At 33.7% G+C, this 21,989-nt stretch overlaps 1 protein-coding gene across 1 annotated transcript; it reads left to right on the top strand.

Moving 5' to 3' along the window:
• The first annotated feature begins 1,795 nt into the window (after positions 1 to 1,795).
• cad (homeotic protein caudal) lies at positions 1,796 to 15,490 on the top strand. The gene is made up of 4 exons (XM_089070304.1): positions 1,796 to 4,019; positions 5,675 to 5,752; positions 12,660 to 12,805; positions 12,910 to 15,490. The coding sequence occupies exons 1-4, from the start codon at positions 2,651 to 2,653 to the stop codon at positions 13,309 to 13,311; spliced, it is 1,995 nt and encodes a 664-aa protein (XP_088926430.1). The 5' UTR covers positions 1,796 to 2,650; the 3' UTR covers positions 13,312 to 15,490.
• Positions 15,491 to 21,989: the final 6,499 nt, after the last annotated feature.

Here is a 21,989-nt window from a genome sequence, read left to right as displayed (position 1 = left end):
TTATATATATATATATAATATATAATTATATAAATACAAAGATGTGTTTTATGCATTTTTATATATTTATATAAATAAATTGAAGATTATCATACATTATGCAAAATAAGAAAGAAGTCATTGACTTATCAGTCTCATTCAGTACAAGTAGTTTTGCTACAGTCACTTCTGTTATTAAACAAGTACTGTTCTCACTTCAACTTAAGTAAACGTAATAAACAATGATTATCGATCTTAATCGCAGCTGCGATAAATTTGAGTTTTCGGTTCTAAATCATCTAAGCGGTGAAATGATTTATGAACTTCTACTGTGGTTTATAAATGTTATATGTCTTGGAATCATATACAATTTTGTTATGACCTCGCAATAAAATAATATATTATGCGGCTGCACTGATTAATACTGTAGATATTGTAGATATACGATATGTATACTGAATTGTGATTTACATGCCATTGTGATATTAAATCATCATCACCTGTTAAAAATTTATTACCAACCTTGTTTAAAAATTATATTAAAGAAATTATGATATATAAAAATACAAATATTATATTTTATTTATAATAATATTATTGTGTCTGCAGCGGTCTCTTGCACATATCCGTTTACACGTGAAATTATTTCACGTCGTCTTTTAAAAAGGAATGGACTATCTTTAATAAAATCGGAGGTAATATAAGAAAATTTAAATTGACTCGAAGACAAGGAGCAAATTTCTCTTTTTGCATGTTTGAAAAACAACAATGAACGGATATTCGCTCGATTATAATAATATAATAAATTTCAAAATAATCTTAAAAATATTTTTTTAATCTTTTCGTTGCGATATATTTTAGTCCAGAATGCTATAAATCGATTTGAAAGTACAATATGAATATTCTTGCAATAAAAACGTCAAGCCAATCTATTTTTATTTTGATATAGAGTTTTTATACCGTTTTATGTATAGTAAATAATAAAAAATGATTTTCTTATAATGTATATGTAAAGTCCACCATAAAAAAATGAAAAAACAATCACATTTTTATTATAATATTAAAGACTGACACAAGTGCATTGAGAAAAAGATTTCTTTAGATTTAGCAATTCTGTTTGTTTGACTTGAATTTATTTAATTTAAACAACATAATTTTATATTAAACATTATTTTGTTAAATTAAGAGTTTTGTTATTTCATTAGAGTATACCATGTTGTTTAATAGAAAGGACACACTATTATAAATTACATACTATTATATATTATAAACATTATTTAATGAAAATAAAATTTATCTTTGAACTAAACAATATTTTGTTTGGCTTTAGATTAAATATTGTTTCAATGAAAGAAAGAGATTTTTTTTTAATATTGTTGAAGCATGTAAAGAGCATTATTTTTTTCAAAGAATTTATTAAACAAATATTTTATATAAGATAAAGCTATTTATTATTTCAAAAATCAAACGATCGAATTTGTTGAATCAATAATTGGTTTATTTGGACTAGTTCAAAAGATAAATTCCTCTGAATCTAATAAAATTTATTAGATCCAAAGAAATCGTTCTCTCTGTGTGCTAATAGAGCAATGTTTCTTCATAATCCAAATATGCAAAAATATTACAAACTCTTTATCTAGCGACTTCTCATTTATTTTTAACTAGAAAAATAAAATTAAATACCAACATTAAATAAGTAATGCGATCTTGTTTATTATTATTTTTTTTGCTTTTTGTAAAATGTAGGCAATTGCCTGAGAACGAGAAACCAAGAAAAATATTGTTTAAAACTATTGATAAGAATAATCACACATTAGAGGAAAATTAAATTATCTCATTAATATTGTTATTGCTGACAGCATTGTCCATTGTAAAAAATTAAGAACTTTAATAAAATTCTTGGTTGGCAAATTTAATAATATATTTCCGTAAGATTTATTAAAAATACATAATTACATAGTTATTTCCAACAATCAATTAAATTAAAATTTTTTATCTCTTACAAATTTTATAATTTTCATACATTTTATAATTTAATGAATAAACGAGCGAATAAATAAACAAATAGGAATTAATTGTCATCTGCCTCTGAAAAATTAAAGATGAAGTCTATCTTCATACAGACGAGATTGACACAAGGAAGACAACAGCAACCTCGGTCAACTTCCTCAAAAATATATGAAACGAGCAACAGCATGTCTTATCAAGAAGGTGGAGCTACGAAAGCTCCGGCTTCCCTCTCTTTCTTTGGTTCTCTTTCTGTAGGCGGGCGACATTCGTTTCGTTCGGCGACGTTCTCGTTGGACACCATTACGTTGGGTGCCGGATGTAGATTGGTCGTTCGATGCTGCACGGTAGGGGCGGAGCCTAGCAACACCTGATCCCCACCGAGTTGAGTCTATATGTCGGATTTACTCCTCAGCTAGTAAACGTTAGAGTTACGTTGTCAGTTCGATATCGATGTCGGGCAAAACGCGTTCGTCGGACATCAGCAACAACGTCCTTTTATTTCATCCGTGTCGCGGTTATTGTGTCGCTAAGTGTCAAGTGAGAAATACATTAATACATTAATGTACTTCTACATTTTTCTGGTGACTCAAATTACTTGTGTTAAAAAAGACGGACGTTCGTGTTGTGCATAAGCTAAGTGTTTCCAATATCCACAACTGACATGCCATCGTTTCGTGACGACATCATCTCTGGAGAACCCTCGAATGCCATATCGAACCTCAGTAACATCGCCAATATGGTGCCGCATTATAATCAGGCGAGCCTCGCGTATCGCCAGCAGCAGCAGCAGCAGCAGCAACAGGTCGCTGATAACCAACAGCAACATCAACTGATAATGCAGCAGACGCACCAGCAAACGCCAACGCAACAGGTCCAACCACACACTGCGGTTGCGGTTGCGGCTTCCACCGCCATCGAAGGGACTCAATACTGGTACGGATATCCATCCAGAGCAATACCCGCGACGCCGGCCTTGCATTCTCAGCATCAGCCAAGTCCGATCGCTCCGCAATTTTTTAATCACCCGGAAATGCTGCCCGGGTGGCATTACACAACTCAGTATTCACCGTATCTACAGTATCAGCCGCAACACCTACATTTTCAAACGCAATCCCAATTACAGCAGCAACAAACGCAAGAATTAGAAACACACTCTCCATCCGAACAACGCGTTCAGCAACACGTGCCGCAACAACACATACACCAGAATTCATCGCCGGAACAACTCTACCAGCAACACTCATCCCCGCAGCAACATCTCCAACATAGTTCGCCACCTCAACTCTGTCAACAGCATACGTCGCCTCATCAACACCTTCAGCAAAGTTCGCCACCCCATCAACTCTGTCAGCAACATAGTCAACAGTTGACGACTTCGCCGCCGCACTTGCAGCAAGATTCTCCGCCACAGCAACACACGCAACAATCAAATTCATTGCCACAACAGCGCATTCAGCAACGTCCATTGCCGAAGCAGCACTTGCAAGAAAGTTCGCCGACCCAGTTTTTCCAACAAAATTCACCACCGGAATACCTTCAGACACAGGTACCATCGAGAGAACAGGAATATGAAATTTACAGACGACGGATGTTGAAATGGGGCATCAGAAATATGAATATCGATATGGCGATTCGCAATCAATATTCGTCAACGAGCACCAGAATGAACGGCAACATAGACGGCAATATGAACGGCAGTATGAACGGCAGCCTGAATGGTAGTATAAATGATAGCAATCACAGCAATAACAGTACTTCTCCTACAACACCGCCTAATAATTTTCATATTGTATACGATGACTTGCCCTGCACATCTCGCAACATGAACCTATCGTCCACATCTGACAACATGAACCTGCTGCCTACAGAGATGAACCTGCCGTCTACATCGAGGGATATGCCATCAACATCCAGAGATATGCCGGCCACTTCAAGACGTCAACAACTATATACATCACACAGAGTTCAAGGGAGGAGAAGTCCATACGAATGGATGAAAAGGCCATCGTATCAAAATCAACCTAAGCCAGGTAAATAAAATTGTTTCTTGTTACATTAAATCGCTTTTAAGAGAAATTAAAAGAATACGACAAACGAAAATGTTTAAAAATTAACCTTGATATATTTAAAAAACTTGTAATTGCATGAATAAGTGAAACCTGATAATTTCGCATAATGAAAGAACCGTCGACATTGTTTGATTAATAAAAAATTAATTTTGAAATTGATTTTGATCTTTTTAAAAGATTTGTCGCCTAACAGAATAAACAAAGTTATCAAAGAAATAAAACAAAACCAAAAAAAGAAATTGTATGTTTCATATTTTCACAATTCTTTTTGTCAAAAATAAAATTCGTATGATATAAAACTAAACGTTTGATTTAAAATTATTATTTATTCTAGAATTTATTTATTGTCATACATTCTTTAAAAATTATAACAAAATTTATAACATTTCAAGTATATACAAGAGTACTTTTTCTATACCTCTTTTCGATAAAAAAATTAAGTCATATCGAAATTAATGTTAACTTTAGTGAATATCAATTTGACTTGTTTATTGCACATTATATGTGTACATTAAATGCTATTTTTTTCTATTTTTTATTTTTTTACACATATACAAATTTTGTCTTAATTTATTAAAAATAAATTCAATTATAAGAATAATAAACATATCATCAAAGTTTTTACCTCGATACGTCGTTCCTTTTTTCGTGATCCCGTTTTATTTTTATCTTATCTTGCAATTAACTAAATGTAATATAGCGCAATTTGCGCGGAAATTGTTATAAACCACAATTAAATGATTTAAAATGAAAGTAATTAATCTAAGATGTACAGAATGTTTCTGAAATGTTTAAAATTAAATTTCATCAGTGCAAATATTCTACTCATCATATAAAACAAAGGAATATTTTATAAATTTCACAAATATCTTTTTTTTGACAAAAATTACTATATTAAATTCTACAAATTTGTGACTATTAAAAATTGTAAAATAATTAAATTTATACGGATTTTAAGAAATCACGTTTTAACGTTGTTTTAACGTAATGCTTATCTCTTTTTTTATGTAAACAAACGCTTAAATTTAGATAGATTTTAAATTGAGATAATCGAGGAAAAGTAAACATATATCCTTTATTAAAATATCGACTGATTTGATAATAAGAAATCGACTCGCGTGTATACTTGAGCTTTGCCTATATATATAGTTAATCTTCATTTTCAAGAGACCGATTAAGAAATCGGACGATTAAAAAGCCATGTGATGAAGTTACGTTACCTAATGAGAACTTCTTTCGCGTGCATATCGCGCTTGGTCATAAACACATCTCCAGCGGTCTAGATACGGCAAACCATGTAAACACGGTAACAGACGAGCAAACATTTAATTGCTCTCAAATATTTGTAAGATAATCCCTTCTCTCCCCCTCCCCTTCCCCCCTGACCTCTCGTCATCCGGCTCAATTTTTTACCAAACTCGAACGAAAATCCTAGCCGCTCGCATAGAACATGTCCCGAATCAACACACGGCGAGGAAGAGTTAATTTTCACTGTGCTTTGCAACGTAATTCGGTATATCCCAATTGTATGAAAATTTGATTAATTTTCTGATTTAACATCACACACATAATGAAATAGATTTCTGATGAGAGAGATGTCATTTCCATTGTTACAGCATGCAATGCCGAAACCGTCGGCAGCGCGGATTCAACGTCGCCAATTAATGAACTCTGTTGCCGACTTGAAATTCTCGGTACGAATTAATCAATTGTTATGAATAATATTATCTTTGATGTTTGCATGCAGTATAATTGCATTGCATGCATACTTTAATTGTGCATGCAGTTTCTAATAATTTTTTTACAGAAAAAATGTATTTTAGATGTACTCCAGTTCAAAAGTATGTCTGAGAAAAATAATAAACAATGATGAAAAGTATGTTTAACATTTCAAAGAACCAAAGAAAATTTAAATTTTTAATATATATATATATATATATCGTTGACTTATTATATTTTATAACGATTGGTAATGGCTAACAAGGCCTCATGTCAAAAAGTTAATTAATAAGTATAACAATTAAAGATGATAATATTAATATAAAAGTGCTCTTGTGTTAAAAGATGCGTTTTAAAATATTGAAACAAAAAAATATTTTATAAATTTCACAAATATATTTTTTTTTTACAAAAATTACAAAAATTCTAAAAATTTGTGACTATTAGAAATTCTAGAATAATTAAATTCATACGGATTTTAAGAAATCACGTTTTAACGTAATGCTTAAATTATCTTTTTTTTTATGTAAACAAACACTTAAATTTAGACAAATTTTAAATTGAGAATTTTAAATCGAGGAAAATTAAAAATATATCCCTTATTATATCGACTCGATTTGATAATAAAAAATCAACTCGCGTGTATACTTGAGCTTTATATAATTAATACCTATATAATTAATACCTATAATACAATTAATCTTCATTTTCAAGAGACCGATTAAGAAATCGGACGATTTAAAAAGCTATGAAGTTGATGAAGTTACGTTACTTAATGAGAACTTCTTTCGCGCGCATATCGCGCTTGATCATAATGCCGAATGATTCCCCTCTTTTAAAAAAAAGTGCGAACTAACAGCGAGCCTCCTAGCCACCCCTAGTCAATCTTTGTCCGCATCAGTATTAGTATGCTAATGCATTCAGACTGCTTTGCCCCAAATCTCATTATTCTTCGCCGTGCACTTTGCCTCCAAGCCCTTCGCAGAATCCGTCCCAATTCTTCGTGTTCACGTCTCTCTTCGGTTATTTGCATTTTACCTCATGCGTGCAGCAAGTACGCACCTTTAAGTACCTTGAAACGAGCGTTCTGTGTCTTCCAAAGGCAATTATCTACATTTTATGGTTATATTACTGGCAGAAGCCGCATATTACGGCAGACCACGACAGTACAAAAAATGCAAGGCGTGCATTACAGTTTCGTGAGGGACGGGAGGCTTCGTGCATGCGCTTTCTCGTTCGTGAATCTCATTCGTGAATCGCCATTCGATTCTGTTCCGTTCCGTGAGAGCGATTCTACGCTGGCAGCACGCAATTTCTACCGCTTTTATGGCGCCTTCGTCTGGCCGTCTGGTCTTATTAATGCGATTAAAAATATCACTGAATAGAGCGAAAAAAGAAGATTCGATAATTTCACTAAAGGATATAAAGATATCGATTATTATTTCTTACCGATAATTATAGAAAATAATCATTTGAACATTCAAATAATAGTTTTTTATCATATTTTTGTCATCTCTCAGTGAAAGCTATTTGTATTATAGAATATCTTTTTCAATGAAATAACATTCATCCTGATTTTACGAATCAACTCCGTGAAATAGTATACTTCGATTTCACGTAACTTAAAACTCTTCATTACGGTCGAATATTTTGACAACAACAAGATCAACGGAGGGTTGGTGCATTATCGAGTCTGGTTCAACTTTGTCGTCAGTCGATTCACAGCTTTCGAACCCATGAACGTGTTGGTGTGACTCGATTCGACTCGCAGCACGCTATTAGAAATCGGTATTTCCGTATTAAAGGAAGTTATAATTCATCGGTGTCATGAGTCTCGAATTGAGCTATAATGGATGCGAATTACACGATGAAATAACATAGTACGAAATTCTGATGAAAATTTAACACATTCACAAAGTTGGACATTCGACTAGAAATTCATTGTCAGTTGAGATATTTAGGAATTCACATTTTCCAAAAATAGTTTCGGCATTTTTCCTTTAACCTTTTTTTTCATTCTTTTTTCTTTCTTTTTTGTACATTTTTTTTTTTTATAGCGACCAGGCGCCATATGCATCCAAGGTTATTTCCTCAAAAAAATTATGGGTTATTTTATAGTCTTTTTTGCACTCACTTGCATAGAATTTAAGTGACTAAATTGCAAAATATTAAATCAATGATGTTAAAAGCTGTTGAGTTTTGCTTGACCACGCGCTCTGCAGGTATACGATAGAATTTTCTAGTTTCTGATCTTTTGTCCGTCAATATTTTGTCCTCTACTTATGATTTATTACATTTATTGCTGATCATAAAATGAGAGAAAAATAGACAAATCGGATCATTTAACATATGTGTATTGCTTGTTTCATCAACTGCTAAAACTTTTACTCTTTTCTTACCTTCAGCATATTATCTTTTTTTTATTTCACGCGCGTATTATACATCTTATTTTTATCATATATTTGCATAAATATAGTTTTATGAAAAATAATAATTAAACTAGAATTCTCCAAAAATGGCAAAAGACTTGATTATAAAACTTAAAAAAAAAAATCACACGTTAAGTTTGGATTAAATGTGCCCACAAATATTCATTTAGCAGCCATATTACGGAAAATGTTTCGGGTGTATTACAAGGATGTTAACAATTTATAAAATATTAAAAATAAGAAAAAAACGAAGGAAGTTCTTCTCATGCGCAAGAAATCGTGCGGTCGCAACTACGCGGTAGACAATTTCTCTCTCTCTCTCCATCTCTCCTTTTCTCTCTCTCTTTTTTTTTTTTTTTCGTTCGCGGACGTTTGATATGCGATATACAAATGCGAAGTGGCACAATAGAGGTAATTGTGACGCCACTGACGAATGGCACCCGCGCGAGTCGGCGCGCCGCGCCGGTTCGGCCGACACGAGATATCGCCGGGGGTTGTCAAACGCCCGCAGGAAAAGCGGGGCACGCGCTTTTGCCATTCCGCGGCGTGAAATGGAAGAGCAAACGCTATAATGGGGTGGCAACGAGTCCCAAGAGCACCGTTTCTTCGCCCCCTTGCGCTCGCGTCTTTCTCTCCTCGTCTCTCACGCCTCTCATCCTCCCGCGTCTCGTGGCGTTCGTAAAATCCGTCGCGTTTTCTTTCTCTCATTCTCTTCCCCCCCCCCCTCTTTCGTCCCCGTCACGCTCGTTCGCATTTCGCACACGGATACTCGAGAGAAATATCTCCGGTGGAAATTCCGTTCGTTCGAAAATATAGACAATGACGGGGCCAATGTCGGTATGAGCTAGATACGCTTTAGGAAATCGTCCCCGACGTTCTGTTCGCGATGGTGAAACTTTACGCGCAGTAATCGGTGGTTTCGCATTAGCCTAGATCGTGACTAGAAATGCTCCCGACATTATAATTATTCATTTTAAAGTATGAATTCGATTAAAATGTCAGAATTTAAGATAATACAATTGAGAGCTATTGAGAGCACTCGATGTAGCATCGTGATGTAGTTGGCGCGTCACCAGGGATAATAGTAGGTTCTCCGATATCGAGATGAAAAAAAACGCCGACAGTAACCTTTCCTGACTCATACGCTTACGTGAGCTCGCATGCGTGAAAAAAACCGACGACTCGCCCTCTCGAACAACAGCCTATACGCCGTACAAACTATCCGAGATTTGCCGACGGACTCGTTCGAATGTAAAAAGTTCAACTTGAAGTCGCACAAAGTTGCTCCGTTAACCATGAAAAAGTTCCACAAACTAGAAACATCGATTTTCTAAGTTTCTCCTTTGTGTCGGATGTTCGTAGCAAAAGAATCGACTATTCATCTTTGATATATTAAAACAATTCTAATTTATTTTTATATTTAACCTTAATTATTTTTATTCTATTATCTTTTTATTGTCACAACCAATGTCACATACATTATATTTATACAATTTTGATCGTAAAATTACTTAATATAGTTAATTATTTATATTGCCGCTACAGTAATTGCATAATGACGAAATTTAATTTATCATTTCTCGAAACAATGTGATATTATATTTATCTTTAAATAAACAGCTGATTTGTTCAGTTGAATTCTCATTGTATAATAGGTGAAGAGTACGACTCTTTCGCTTCGATAAAAATTGATTCGGAATCGCAAAATTATCTTTACGAGTGTGGCGCGGTGAGTTCCTGTCGCACACGCACGAGAAATCTATCGCAATTAAGACCAGTACCGCATACAGTTTGGAATTTTTTTTTTTTTATTCGATTACGATCTTCAAAGATAAAAAGTCTGCCTTTTGATAAGGTTTAAGGATGTTTCATATGTTTGTTTACCTGCATCAGGCTACGCGACATTTACTCTTAACGCATTAAATATTTGCACGTTTAACAATGTGCTCAGCGTAATAGAAATAAAAAACAGAGAGAAAGGGAAAAATTCAAATTATATTACGTGATATCATATTGACAAAAACTATGACGAAGAGTGTCTAATATTTATTTCTCGTTTATCTTGTGTAACACTTTATTGATATAACAAAGTATTCAAATTACGCATATAGTATGGGATAATTCATTATATTTACAAACATCCGTTCTAAAGAAATGTTTTTTTTTTTTTTTTTTAGAAAAAATAGAAAATTATTATACATAGCTATTTATCGTTATCTTTATTTCTTCACAATTATTATTCTTTCAACTTTGGATATATTTGACTAATATCTTTAAATTAGATACAATGTATTTTGTTTTACACAATACGGAATATATTTTCTTTTTAATCTGTAGGAAAACTGACTTATAATTTTGTTGTTAAACTTTGTAACTTGTGTCAAAATGAAAAACGAAAATCAGCTGATCGAAAATCGAGATAGCGGACATGTAGATTTATTATACAATACATCTTCCACATCTAGGGTCTGTTGCAAAGATGTGATTCAAGTATTATTATAGATATAAAGAGCTGAAAATGCCCGTGATAACAATCTTTCTCAATCTGAGAATGAGTAGATGAAAACTCAAAACCAGACAGTCCGTAATATATTGCTTTGTTATTTGAACAGATTACACGGATTTTAAACCAACGCGACCGCATGAGTATAACACGTATATTGCTCAAATGTCAACGCGTATCGTCTAATACTCCAAATCCTCAATGTTTACATAACATCGAATTTCCGTAAGAATTTTCGTCAAAAATTAATTACGTACAGAAGAAGTTAATTAAAATCTTTCTTTATAAAATTAAAGATTTTTTTCTTGATTTTTTCTTTTCTTGATATTAAGATTTAATTTCACGATCGTTGAAGTTAAGAAAGCTTTAATTAAACATTTTTTAATATTTTTATATGTTCTCCCAAATAAAATCACAAGAGTATTTATTAATATTATTATTCATTATTATTATTGCTCGTTGAAGTATTCTCTTCAATTTCACGAAATGAAAAGAGAAAGGTATTGTCATCGTCGTAGTTTGAAATTGATCTATCTGTTGGTGCGTAGATACTGAATATGTTAATTAGAGATCAAAAGCAAATATCAGCTCAAAAAATACATAAATAATTTACATATGATCCATTTTTGCAATTCTATCGAATACGATTGTAATTGCAAAGGTGAAAATTAGATTTATAGCAAAATTATAACTCGCAACCTGGTCGGCGAAATGCTTTCGTATGATTGGTTGGTTTTCAACAGTTAACCATAACCCGAACCCGTAACTCGTCGTGTGGTTTCGTCTTAAGGTCGCTTTCTTATTCGTAACACCACGAAGGCCTCGGAGTTTCCTTATCGAGGAGAGGTGGATTAATGTGCACGCCTTTGATCTCGCCGGCGGAGTCTTATCTAATCGTGTCCCTCTCTCGAGCCATCTCTCGCCGTTTCCCACACACACACACACACACACACACTCACGTCCTTGTTTCCCATTCCTCTCTCTCCATTCTGTATTTTGTGCGCGTGTTACCGCCAAGACCGCCACGTCGTAAGAAACGCATTCACACCGTGCGATTGCCAACCTCTTCTTCTTTTTGCCGCTTCGTGGCATGTCGTGTTTTCTCTCACAAGAAATAAATCGCGCTTCGCGTTATTCATTGCAAATCATAGATGCATCTCTCATTGCTGCAAGCTACTTCGATTTTGTGCGTGTGCATGATGTGTGTGTGTGTGTGTGTGTGTGTGTGTGTGTGTGTGTGTGTGTGTGTGTGTGTGTTATCTTTTATCATTTACAATATTATAATTATAAAATATAAATTTTTTTTATTCGCCTTAGAAATGAATAATTATACTTTTTTTTTTAAATATATTTTATATACTTAAAATATGATTATTATCGCAAGCTGGTGATGTTCTTAATATGTATGGCTATTGATGTTTAATTAAATTTATAATATTTTAAATTAAAATTAATTTTGAGATGCGATCAAAGTCACGTAAGATAATGTGTGCAATATTAATGACATATTTTTTTCGATTAATGTTGGATTATTTTATTTTTATATCTCAATAATCATCGTCTAAGATAATCGGTCATAAAGGAAGAAAATAAATAAAATATATATGTTACTTTTCTAATTAATAGAATATTAATAATAGAATATTTTAATACATATTTAGATAGAATCTTAAATCTAAATTTACTATAGAATATTTTTGATAAAAACCTAGAAAACTATTTTTATTAAATTTTTCTCTGTTTTAATCTATTATGTTGAACATGGTATATCTATGTGTTATTTCATATTCATTATTCCGACATGAATTACAATATTACGTCCTTTACTTTCTTAATGTTGCCACGCGGCTTGTTGAAACGTTATCTCTTTAACGTACTATTGACAAGAGAATTAGTACGATAGATATTAACCACGTAATAACCCCGACCGTTATCTGTCTCTTTTTTCAGGAAAGACTCGCACAAAAGACAAATACCGAGTGGTCTATACGGACTATCAAAGACTAGAATTGGAAAAAGAATTTCATATGAATCACTATACCACGATCAAACGTAAAGCAGATCTGGCTGCTCAGCTTGGTCTCACGGAACGTCAAGTAAGTCACGTCTGTTTATTTCATTGAAAATTCTCAAATCGTACCACCGTCGAGATGATCGCCAAAGGGATGATCGTCGTCTCTCTCTCTCTCTCTCTCTGCAGATAAAGATCTGGTTTCAAAATCGACGGGCGAAGGAGCGAAAGCTGATGAAAAAGCAGCAGGAGCAAATAAGAGAGCGGCAGATGCGAGCGCAAGAGGCCGCGGTGGCGGCCGCGGCGGCTGGTTCCACGGTGGAGGCGGTGGCTGGAGGAATGATGGGCTATGCCTCCGCCGGAGCGGAGATGGGTGGGATGCTGGGCGGTCTGATGCAGACCAACGAGAACACCTCCTCCGCACCTCTCCCGGCACCGTCGACGTCGTCGTCGCTGCCTACATCGACGTCTCTGCCTACGTTGCCGACGACTCTCCCTACGTCTATGCCCGCGTCGCAACCTACATCGCAGCCCGCGTCGCTGCCCACGACCCTGCCTATGCAATATCCGGGTCATTCCAATCCGATGTGAAGGATCCGCGTGCCGAGGATCTGGACTACCCGAAAGCCGGGTTCGAAACGCCGGCTCGTCGCTCACGAGGTAGGATGACGGATAGATAGGGGGGGGCGGGGGAAGGAGGTAGGGGGTGGAAGCGGACTAGCGAGATGTTTCACCATCTGTCGCTTCGAGACACAACGTACAAAGAATTCGCGAACGAACGGACGCGCGAACGAACGCCGCGTAAGATAATTATAAAATACGTAAGGTAATTAAACGTAGCTCGCACATGATATACACAACGGCCTGTGATAAACGACCGTTGAATAAACGGATCGTTCGTGGATTACAAATCGTGGAAGACATTTTGATCTCATTTTCATCGGCTTCACGTCCACGGCGATCCCCGTTAATATGACGGTCGTGCTTCGATATTTTACGTTCTACGCTCGGCACCGTTAATTCCGCCAAAGGCTAAGCCGGAAGTGAATGTCGAATGTATAGACTGCATGGATACCTCCATACATATGGCGCTTTCGAATACAAAACCTAAAAGTGTATTGCAAATTTAGATATTCATGCAGCCTATTATATAATCGTGTTTCGCTGTACCTGGATATTAGGGGGGATTGAGGGAAATTAAAAATAGTTTTAACGAGTTAAAAATAAACAGTTTGACTTTCCTGATAATAGGGAGATCTGACTGTATACGCGGATCGAGAATTATGTGCATAGTCTCACGTTAGCTTTAAGACAGGGATGATGATATCCGAAAATAATCGAGTTATTCAAACAAACGTAGTAATTCTTTGAATACAAACGCAAATAAAGATTTTTTACTATACAGAGAAAAACACATCATGATGTTGCACGAATTTATCATCCTCATATCAATCGCAAAGATAACATTGTAAATTAACTGCATCAAATGCAGTCGTAAATTTTACTTGCTTTTACCGTTTTAATTCTTATTAGAATTACACGCACGTTATTTTATATATATAAAAATATATATGAAATATATATTATTATACATATATATAAGATGTTTAATAATGATTGTGAAACATCGTTTGTATGCAGGTAGAATGAGTTATACTGGAAAATCCTTCATTTTGCGATTTTCTTGTATCAATAATTATCAAATAATTATTATTTATACTTCATATAAATAATAGAAATGAAAAATTCACAACTGAAGAGTTAATTGCATTTGGATCAATTTGATCAAAAAAGTTAAAGTCGAACGTTGGATACTCGAAAATTTTGGATATCGTTCGTACATCACTAGTCAATGTAATTTATGGTGCGATAAATGTAAAATGCAAGGTATTATGCATTACATACATAGATGCAACGAAATGTGCACCTAAAAAGTGGAAATTGTAAATAAAAATTTCGCATGACATCACACAAATTGCTCTTTCTCCTATTTGTTGTGATTGATTGTTAATTTTTCTGTATCGACATTATCCCGCGTGTTTAAAAGCACAAGTGTTATATATTTTCACGACGCGTGCCTTTTTTTAGTTTTTTTTTTTCTTTAATTTTATTTTGTTTAGTTTAATCTTTTCTTCAGAGACCGGCAAATATTATGTCGATCTATTGCAATCGCATGCAATTTATTGTCTTGAGTACCTACACTTAATCGTCTAAAAATTTATAAATAAGTATTCAATTTTAATTATAATGTTTACAAATGCGGAAAAAAATAATAGTCATTAATACTGCTTGCGCGTGATGATCGGGTTGCCACGATTTTAGGCGTACTCGTGAATAAAGTAAAATTTGTATTACTCTTGTAAATATACTAATATTGTAAATATAAATATTTAAATATATTTAACTAAATGAAATTAGAAAAAAGATATGTGCCTTAATATAGATCAAGTACTAGATAATGTCGATATAAGAATAATCAGTTTTAATTAGATACCTTCGTATAATAGCATGATATAATAGTGTTATGTTTGTTAACAATAAAGCGAATATTGCTTGAATATTACGATAATGTCCGCGAAATCTATATTTTCCCTACATTCTTTGTATATTTCTTATAGTGAAGATTTACACAACAAAATTACTTCGATACTGTCTTTATTGTAAAATTAGCAACTAATACTGTTATATTGTTTTATAACATGAAAGAAATACCGATGTATTTAAATCTTCGATATAACGGCCGATAATTAAATATATAGTTAAAAATAAATTCCATCCATTATAATCTTTCATATCTATAAAAAACGTTTTTTTATTGCTGCCATCCAAAAATTCTCCAATCTTTTTATAATAACATGTTTTACAATACTGTTATAACAGTGTTTTCCTTTATAGACAAAAATATCCAAAATTTTTAATCAATTTGGTAATATAAAATAATATTGTTAAAATAAAATTTATGAGAATGTGGCTTGTCTCTGCTGAATATTCTCTGTAACAATGACACGTATTGTAATAATAAGTTCAGACAGCCAGGTATATCGATAAAATTATCTAATTTTCAATTTTCCGAGATATCAATTTTCGATAAATTCTATACACATCATCTACTTCTGGGCTGAACCACATACATATAAATATACGCCATTTTATACAGTAAAAAAATTGCTTCATAATAAAGAAAAAAATTGACTCACCATTTAATCGTCGTCGTTGTTCCTAACAATCACCAATCATACGCTCTTACCCGAGTGACACAAAGCGCGATAGACGTTGATCTGATCCTTTCTTTTTTTTTTTTTTTTTTTTTTTTCATATTCATACACACATGCGTGATGACTCAAAATCACCGAAATTGTTTCATGGAAAAATTCAAAATATAGTTCAAACGTAATCATCATGGCGGACGCAGGAATGCTGGCCGTTATTCCCAATATCATTAGCACCCACTAATATTTGTTTCCAACAATTCTTTTCGTCCATATTCCCGATTCTCGAAACTTGTTTAATATTTATGTGTAAATAAGGAAATATCTCGTCCGTAAACTATGACGTGGACGAAGGCCGAGACGACGCGACATTCGACGATAACCGATTAGCGTCTCTCAAGGATTTTGATGGTTGCATTTGTACGAGACGATTAGCATACGCATCTCGATGCACATTATCGCTCATCCGAGTCTGCGACGCAAATCCGCATGCGGAATATAAATCGCGTACGCTGAAAGTCGCGGAAATATCTCGGAAACGTGCGAGTGGGCGAGGGGAAAACTGGGGCTTCGAAACTGGAATATGACACGAATCGCGCTTGCCTTCGCTTTGTTCCGCGATTGAAAAATCTCCCTGCGTCTTATTAAATTAATTTAATGGATTATACCGAGAGCAAGGACAGAAGGCGAGAAATTCTTCCACGATCAGCTGCGAAGACAGCTAAGAGAAAAGAAAGAAGAATACGAGAATGTGTTCAAATGATACGTATTTATTGCTTCACGGTCGATATTACATTGATTGTTTGATATTGATCTTTAAATGTTCGAAATGGAAACGCTACATAGAAAGAAGCTGAAGAAAACATCGCGAAAATTCTCTGAAACATTTGCTCTTGATTGTATAAATTCTAGTTTTAAATAATACGTTGCCAGATTTTTCAACTTGATATAATCTGGAATATCTATCCCATATCTCTTAAAATCATTCGAATTGGAGAGTCTCGTTTATTTCTCATTTCTTAATACCGCTAATTTAGTTCGGAAGTGACTACTGTAGAAGATTTATAGAATAATCAAAGACTAAAGCGATCGATCGCGATTCGAAACGACTGATTATCATAGAGATAGCTTCATACATTTGATATGTTCGAATATGATCACTTCGCAGGCGAATAAATTACAGATTCAGATATTACAATCTAGAGCAAAAAAATAGCGCATTGAATAATTTTCTAAACTTTTTCAGATGTATTTGCTAAAAGCGTGATATGTGCGCTGTAGATATCCTTGAATAATTTCTTGCGGATTGATTCTAACAATTTTATGATGTGAACTTTCGTAATCCGCGCATCTTTTACAAATGTTACGAAGATTATGATTCGTTCTGTAATGCATCTCTTAATCGTCATAATGATCGTTAATTGGGCGGCGATTACGAAATGCATTTTTCTTTTTAAATATTAATTTTATAAAAAAACAATTTTAATTTTATAATATTCATTCATATTATTAAAAATTAATTTTTTTTAATTTTTACAGCTGGTAAAAATTATCCATTTGGGAAGGATTAATAAATATTTCTTTAAGCATTTTTCGTAAAAACTCTCTTTTCTTTTTTTTTTTTTTTTTTTTAATATAAAGAAATATGTTTCCATAAAAATAACGCAATAATCAACGCATGCATTAAATTTATTATTTCAATAATAATAATAACATAATTGACATGGAGCAAAATGGTAAAAGTATTTTGTTGATCGTTTTTTTTTTCCCCCATATTGTGAAAGGATGCGACCGAAGTTGGTCAATCCAATTCACACTGCCAGTCTAATCCCGATTTAGGAATCACGAGGTGCGAAGCGGATTGTGTCCCCTTGGCAATTGCTTGTCGCTTTGCTGGATGGAGCTGTCCGCCGCCGCCGTCGTGTCGTGGCACGAACGACTCTCGTTAGATCTCGCGTAAACAGAAACGTAAAAACGCGTAATGCGCTTTATGCGAACACGCGAATTATCACCCCGTCCCCGAATCGTACCCCATCCACGCATACCGCGAGCGTAGACGAAGGTGGCAACGAGTCCCGCGGGGGCAGTGAAGTTAACTACCAGATCGATGTCCGACCCCAGTCCATCCTGTCCCCCTCTTACCCCCCCCCCTCCTCCCTCCCCCTCCCTAAAACCAAACCCCCAGCATTTCAACGCAATCGAGCTGGTCTGTCGCGGTGAATCGAGAACTTTGTACGGTTTATGCGACACACAATTCGAGTCGATGATTTCTTCCCGACGACGAGATGCCTCTCAAGCTTAACGGTAAACGCAAATCGTCTAATGGTTATTCGCAATCATGATCGTTTCGCATTTGTCATGAACAGTGATGAAAGTCGCATAAATAAAGAACGAAAAAAACGGGGGGGTAGTTCAGTGCATGATTATTTAAGCATAACGTATAAAAATCTACTTCAAATGTTCAAATGTTCCTTTCAGAATCAGAAGACAAATTTGCTGTAAGATAAGATCAAATTAAATTTTATATAAGCGTGTGGCTTTTTAAATGATATTGAATCTATGAACTGGTTTTGTACAGCATTGAGAAAAATAAGAACAAAATGTTGAAAAGATCATATTTCAAATATATATATTTCTGAAATATAAAAAAATATTGAAATAAATAATAAAATATAAATAAAAATTTAAGAAATAAATATTTGCAATATATCATTTTGCAAAACGATTTTGCTCTATGTGCGCCAGAATAATTTCGTTAACAAACACAGAACACAATGCAAGGTCTCGGATGAATCTGACGATTGCGCCCGACGGAATGAGAAATGAGCACTGCGGAGGATTAATGGACATGCTGTGCATACATGTATCTATGCTCCAATTACACCTAGTGTTGATTATACGAGGGTTCGATACAGAACTTCATCATCAACGATGTGTATCATCGTTTTAACAGAAGAGGAATGCAAAGGAATGCCACCGCGGCATAAAAGAAGACGTATCAAAGCTTGGTTGCATCGTCGTGTTTTTAATATTATTTACTTCGAAGTTCGAATTTTTCGTCAAAACAGACGTAATAAATTGAGTCATCGATTAATATTTATTCACTCGTCTAGACAGAAACGGATATTCCGAACGCATAAAGAATTTTAGCGTGACATCATATTTAACAAAATTTTGTAATCTTTAGATTTTTAACTTGGAAAATATAATTTTGATTTATTGATTTTTCTCTAATAGTAAATTCTAAATATTAATGTCAATTTGATGTCTGTTTTATGTATTGCACGCGGCATATCGAAGACGGCAAATATTAGATACAATCAGAAAGATATTCGGATTAAATTTATTCAGCGACACTCATGCCGACAAAGGCCGCTTACTGCTCATTCTAAAACCGCGATATAATAAACAAAAGTGAATATAAATTCTGCTCGAAGTGTTTCTTTATTCATTATGTCAATGTAGATGTTAATGTGACGTTTAATGAAGTTATTTATTTCAATGAAGAATGTACAGGAAATTCATTGTACATTGCAGATTCTAAAACGTGCATGTTTGCATGTATCCTAAAATGTAAAATTGTGTATATTGTAAAAGTGTGTAAAATTTCAAATAATCATTATAGATCTCCGAGTTAAAATTGTTAAATTTGTAAATAAACTAATATCCGTAAGTCTTCCATTCGTGGGGCATCTACCATTGTGCCACATCAAGAAGAGGTATAGAAATAGATTCCCGCCATATTTTCCACAATGCAAGGAGACTACAAAAGGATCGTCAGAATCGTCGTGATATTCGCGGAACGCTTAAAACGTGTTAAAGATAACGGAAAGAAAAAACTATGATGGTATACTGTCGATTGGACGGGTGTGCTTCTCTCGGCGTCATCCTTTGGAATCGTCAAGGATTAGATCCTGAAAGGGAAGGACGCCCGGTCGGCAACCTGCGCGTAATTGGAGACCCGGAGACACGTAACATAGCCTTTACGTATCGTGTATACTTGGAAATTCCTCGCCAACGTAAAGGCATCTTTTTGTTCGATTCTTGCCTGAGTCCAGTCGGCCCATGTCGGAAACACCAAATAGATTTTATGAGGGTTATAAACTGCCGGAATCTCGATTCTCGAGTATCGATGGTTCCAAAGGGGCTAATCTGCGGATGAAAACTGTAATAAAACGTTCGCCCTATGTACGTACTTCGGAATCCTTTTGCGCATCCTTACTGAACGTGGGGTGGACCAGGTATCTTCTGATTCTTCCCCGCGAGAATCCCAAAAAATTTGATGCCTTCCAGCTGTCCGCGTGTTTCCTGCACATGCAAATCAATTTCTTCATCTCGCTTATCGATAATTAATATTTAATTTTCTTTTTGCTCTTAAATTCTATTTCATACATTTCATAGAATTTTAGATTACATTTTTAAAAATTTTACAATACACTTATATACTATATACATAATATAAATCGAATATGGATCTGTATTATGATCTGTATTATGGTAGAAAGAAAACAGAATTGTTAAATATATTCTGATGGTCAATTCTGATAGCAAAGATTCAGCACAGATTCATATAAATGTATTATAATTAAATAAATAAAATAGCAACTCACGCGAAGCAACTTAAATGATAATACTATTTAAACAATCCATTATTATTATTATTATTTATAATCATATAAAATAATATTATAACTGATGAAATATATTTTATTTGAATAAATTATGTTTAATAATATTCTGAAATATTATAGCCTGATATTAACGATTTAAATAATTTATAAAAGAAATGAGAAAAGTTAGAAAATTGCCGCGTGTCGAATCATAAGATCATTAAATCTCTTCTTCTGTACGCTACCGCCAACTGAAGAAGTGAATGTAAACTACATAGCCACATCTTCTCAAATCTGCTGGTAAATTATTTTTGACGCATAGCCGTATTAGTCTCTGCAAATTATAGCTCAAAAACATGACTTTTGATTTTCGCATTTCGAAATCTCAAAGTCTCGTAACGTATAAATTTTTTTAATTAGCAATTAACAATTATATTATATTTTTGACAAATTAAATTATTGTTACTAAAATTATATTTGTACTAAATTATCAATATGTGAGATGGAAGGATGTTTTATACGGAACAGTTTATATTTCTGCGATAATCTTTATCAATTTAGAAGACACATTTTGTATTATCGGTCAGTTGATGATTCAGGAATATATTATTTGCATCGTTAAATCATTTCTATTCTTTCGGGTCCTCCACCTTATTACAAAGATGTACATTATAATGAAAGTTTAAAATGATTGAATACATATGCGATAAATGCAAGACAATAATACCTAGAGGTTATTTATAATCGCCTCATGTCTTCCGCCTCATGTTTCTTAGAATAATAGAATAATTAAATACAGACAAGAACAAACATCATCTAAGATATGTCTCAATTGCTCGCGAAACTAAAATAAAAATTGCTTGTATAAGAATATTAAAAAAACTAAGGGAAATATGTTTTATATATGTTATTTAGAAAAATTACATGTTAACATGGATTTATTCTTTATTTTATAAATACAAGATATATCTCAACAATTTTCCATTTGAAAATCTCATTGTAATAATGCTTTTTTATACTTACATTTAACAGTTGTCAAGTAAAACCGTCGTTCAGTTATTGAGGCAAGTAATTTAATTATGCGAATCAAGCATAGATAGAATACAATAAAATTTTGTTTGAAAAACAAATTCCGATAAGTATTAAGTATCTATCGGAGTATTCAAAATATATCCGTCTCAAAATGTTAAGTTAAAATATTAAATTAAAAATGTAGAATATCAAAATGCAAAAATTTTGATAAAACGAATTAGTCAGTCACATAGCATGCATTAAAAAAGTTATTTATTTTTTTTAATAGAAATTGTAGTAAAAATGATGATATATAAATTGATTGGTTTAAATATTTTGTACCTTTTTATAAAAATAATTAAGAAAAAAGTGGTTTTTCTTGTAATTTGCATAAGTAGAATTGTCCTATCTTAAAAAAAAATATCAAGTCCACTTCAGA

The sequence above is a fragment of the Pogonomyrmex barbatus genome, unplaced genomic scaffold (genome assembly GCF_055798465.1).
Source record: "Pogonomyrmex barbatus isolate J1 unplaced genomic scaffold, ASM5579846v1 scaffold10, whole genome shotgun sequence".
Classification (NCBI taxonomy): Eukaryota; Metazoa; Arthropoda; class Insecta; order Hymenoptera; family Formicidae; genus Pogonomyrmex; species Pogonomyrmex barbatus.
This window is presented reverse-complemented; position numbering and strand designations above follow the sequence as displayed.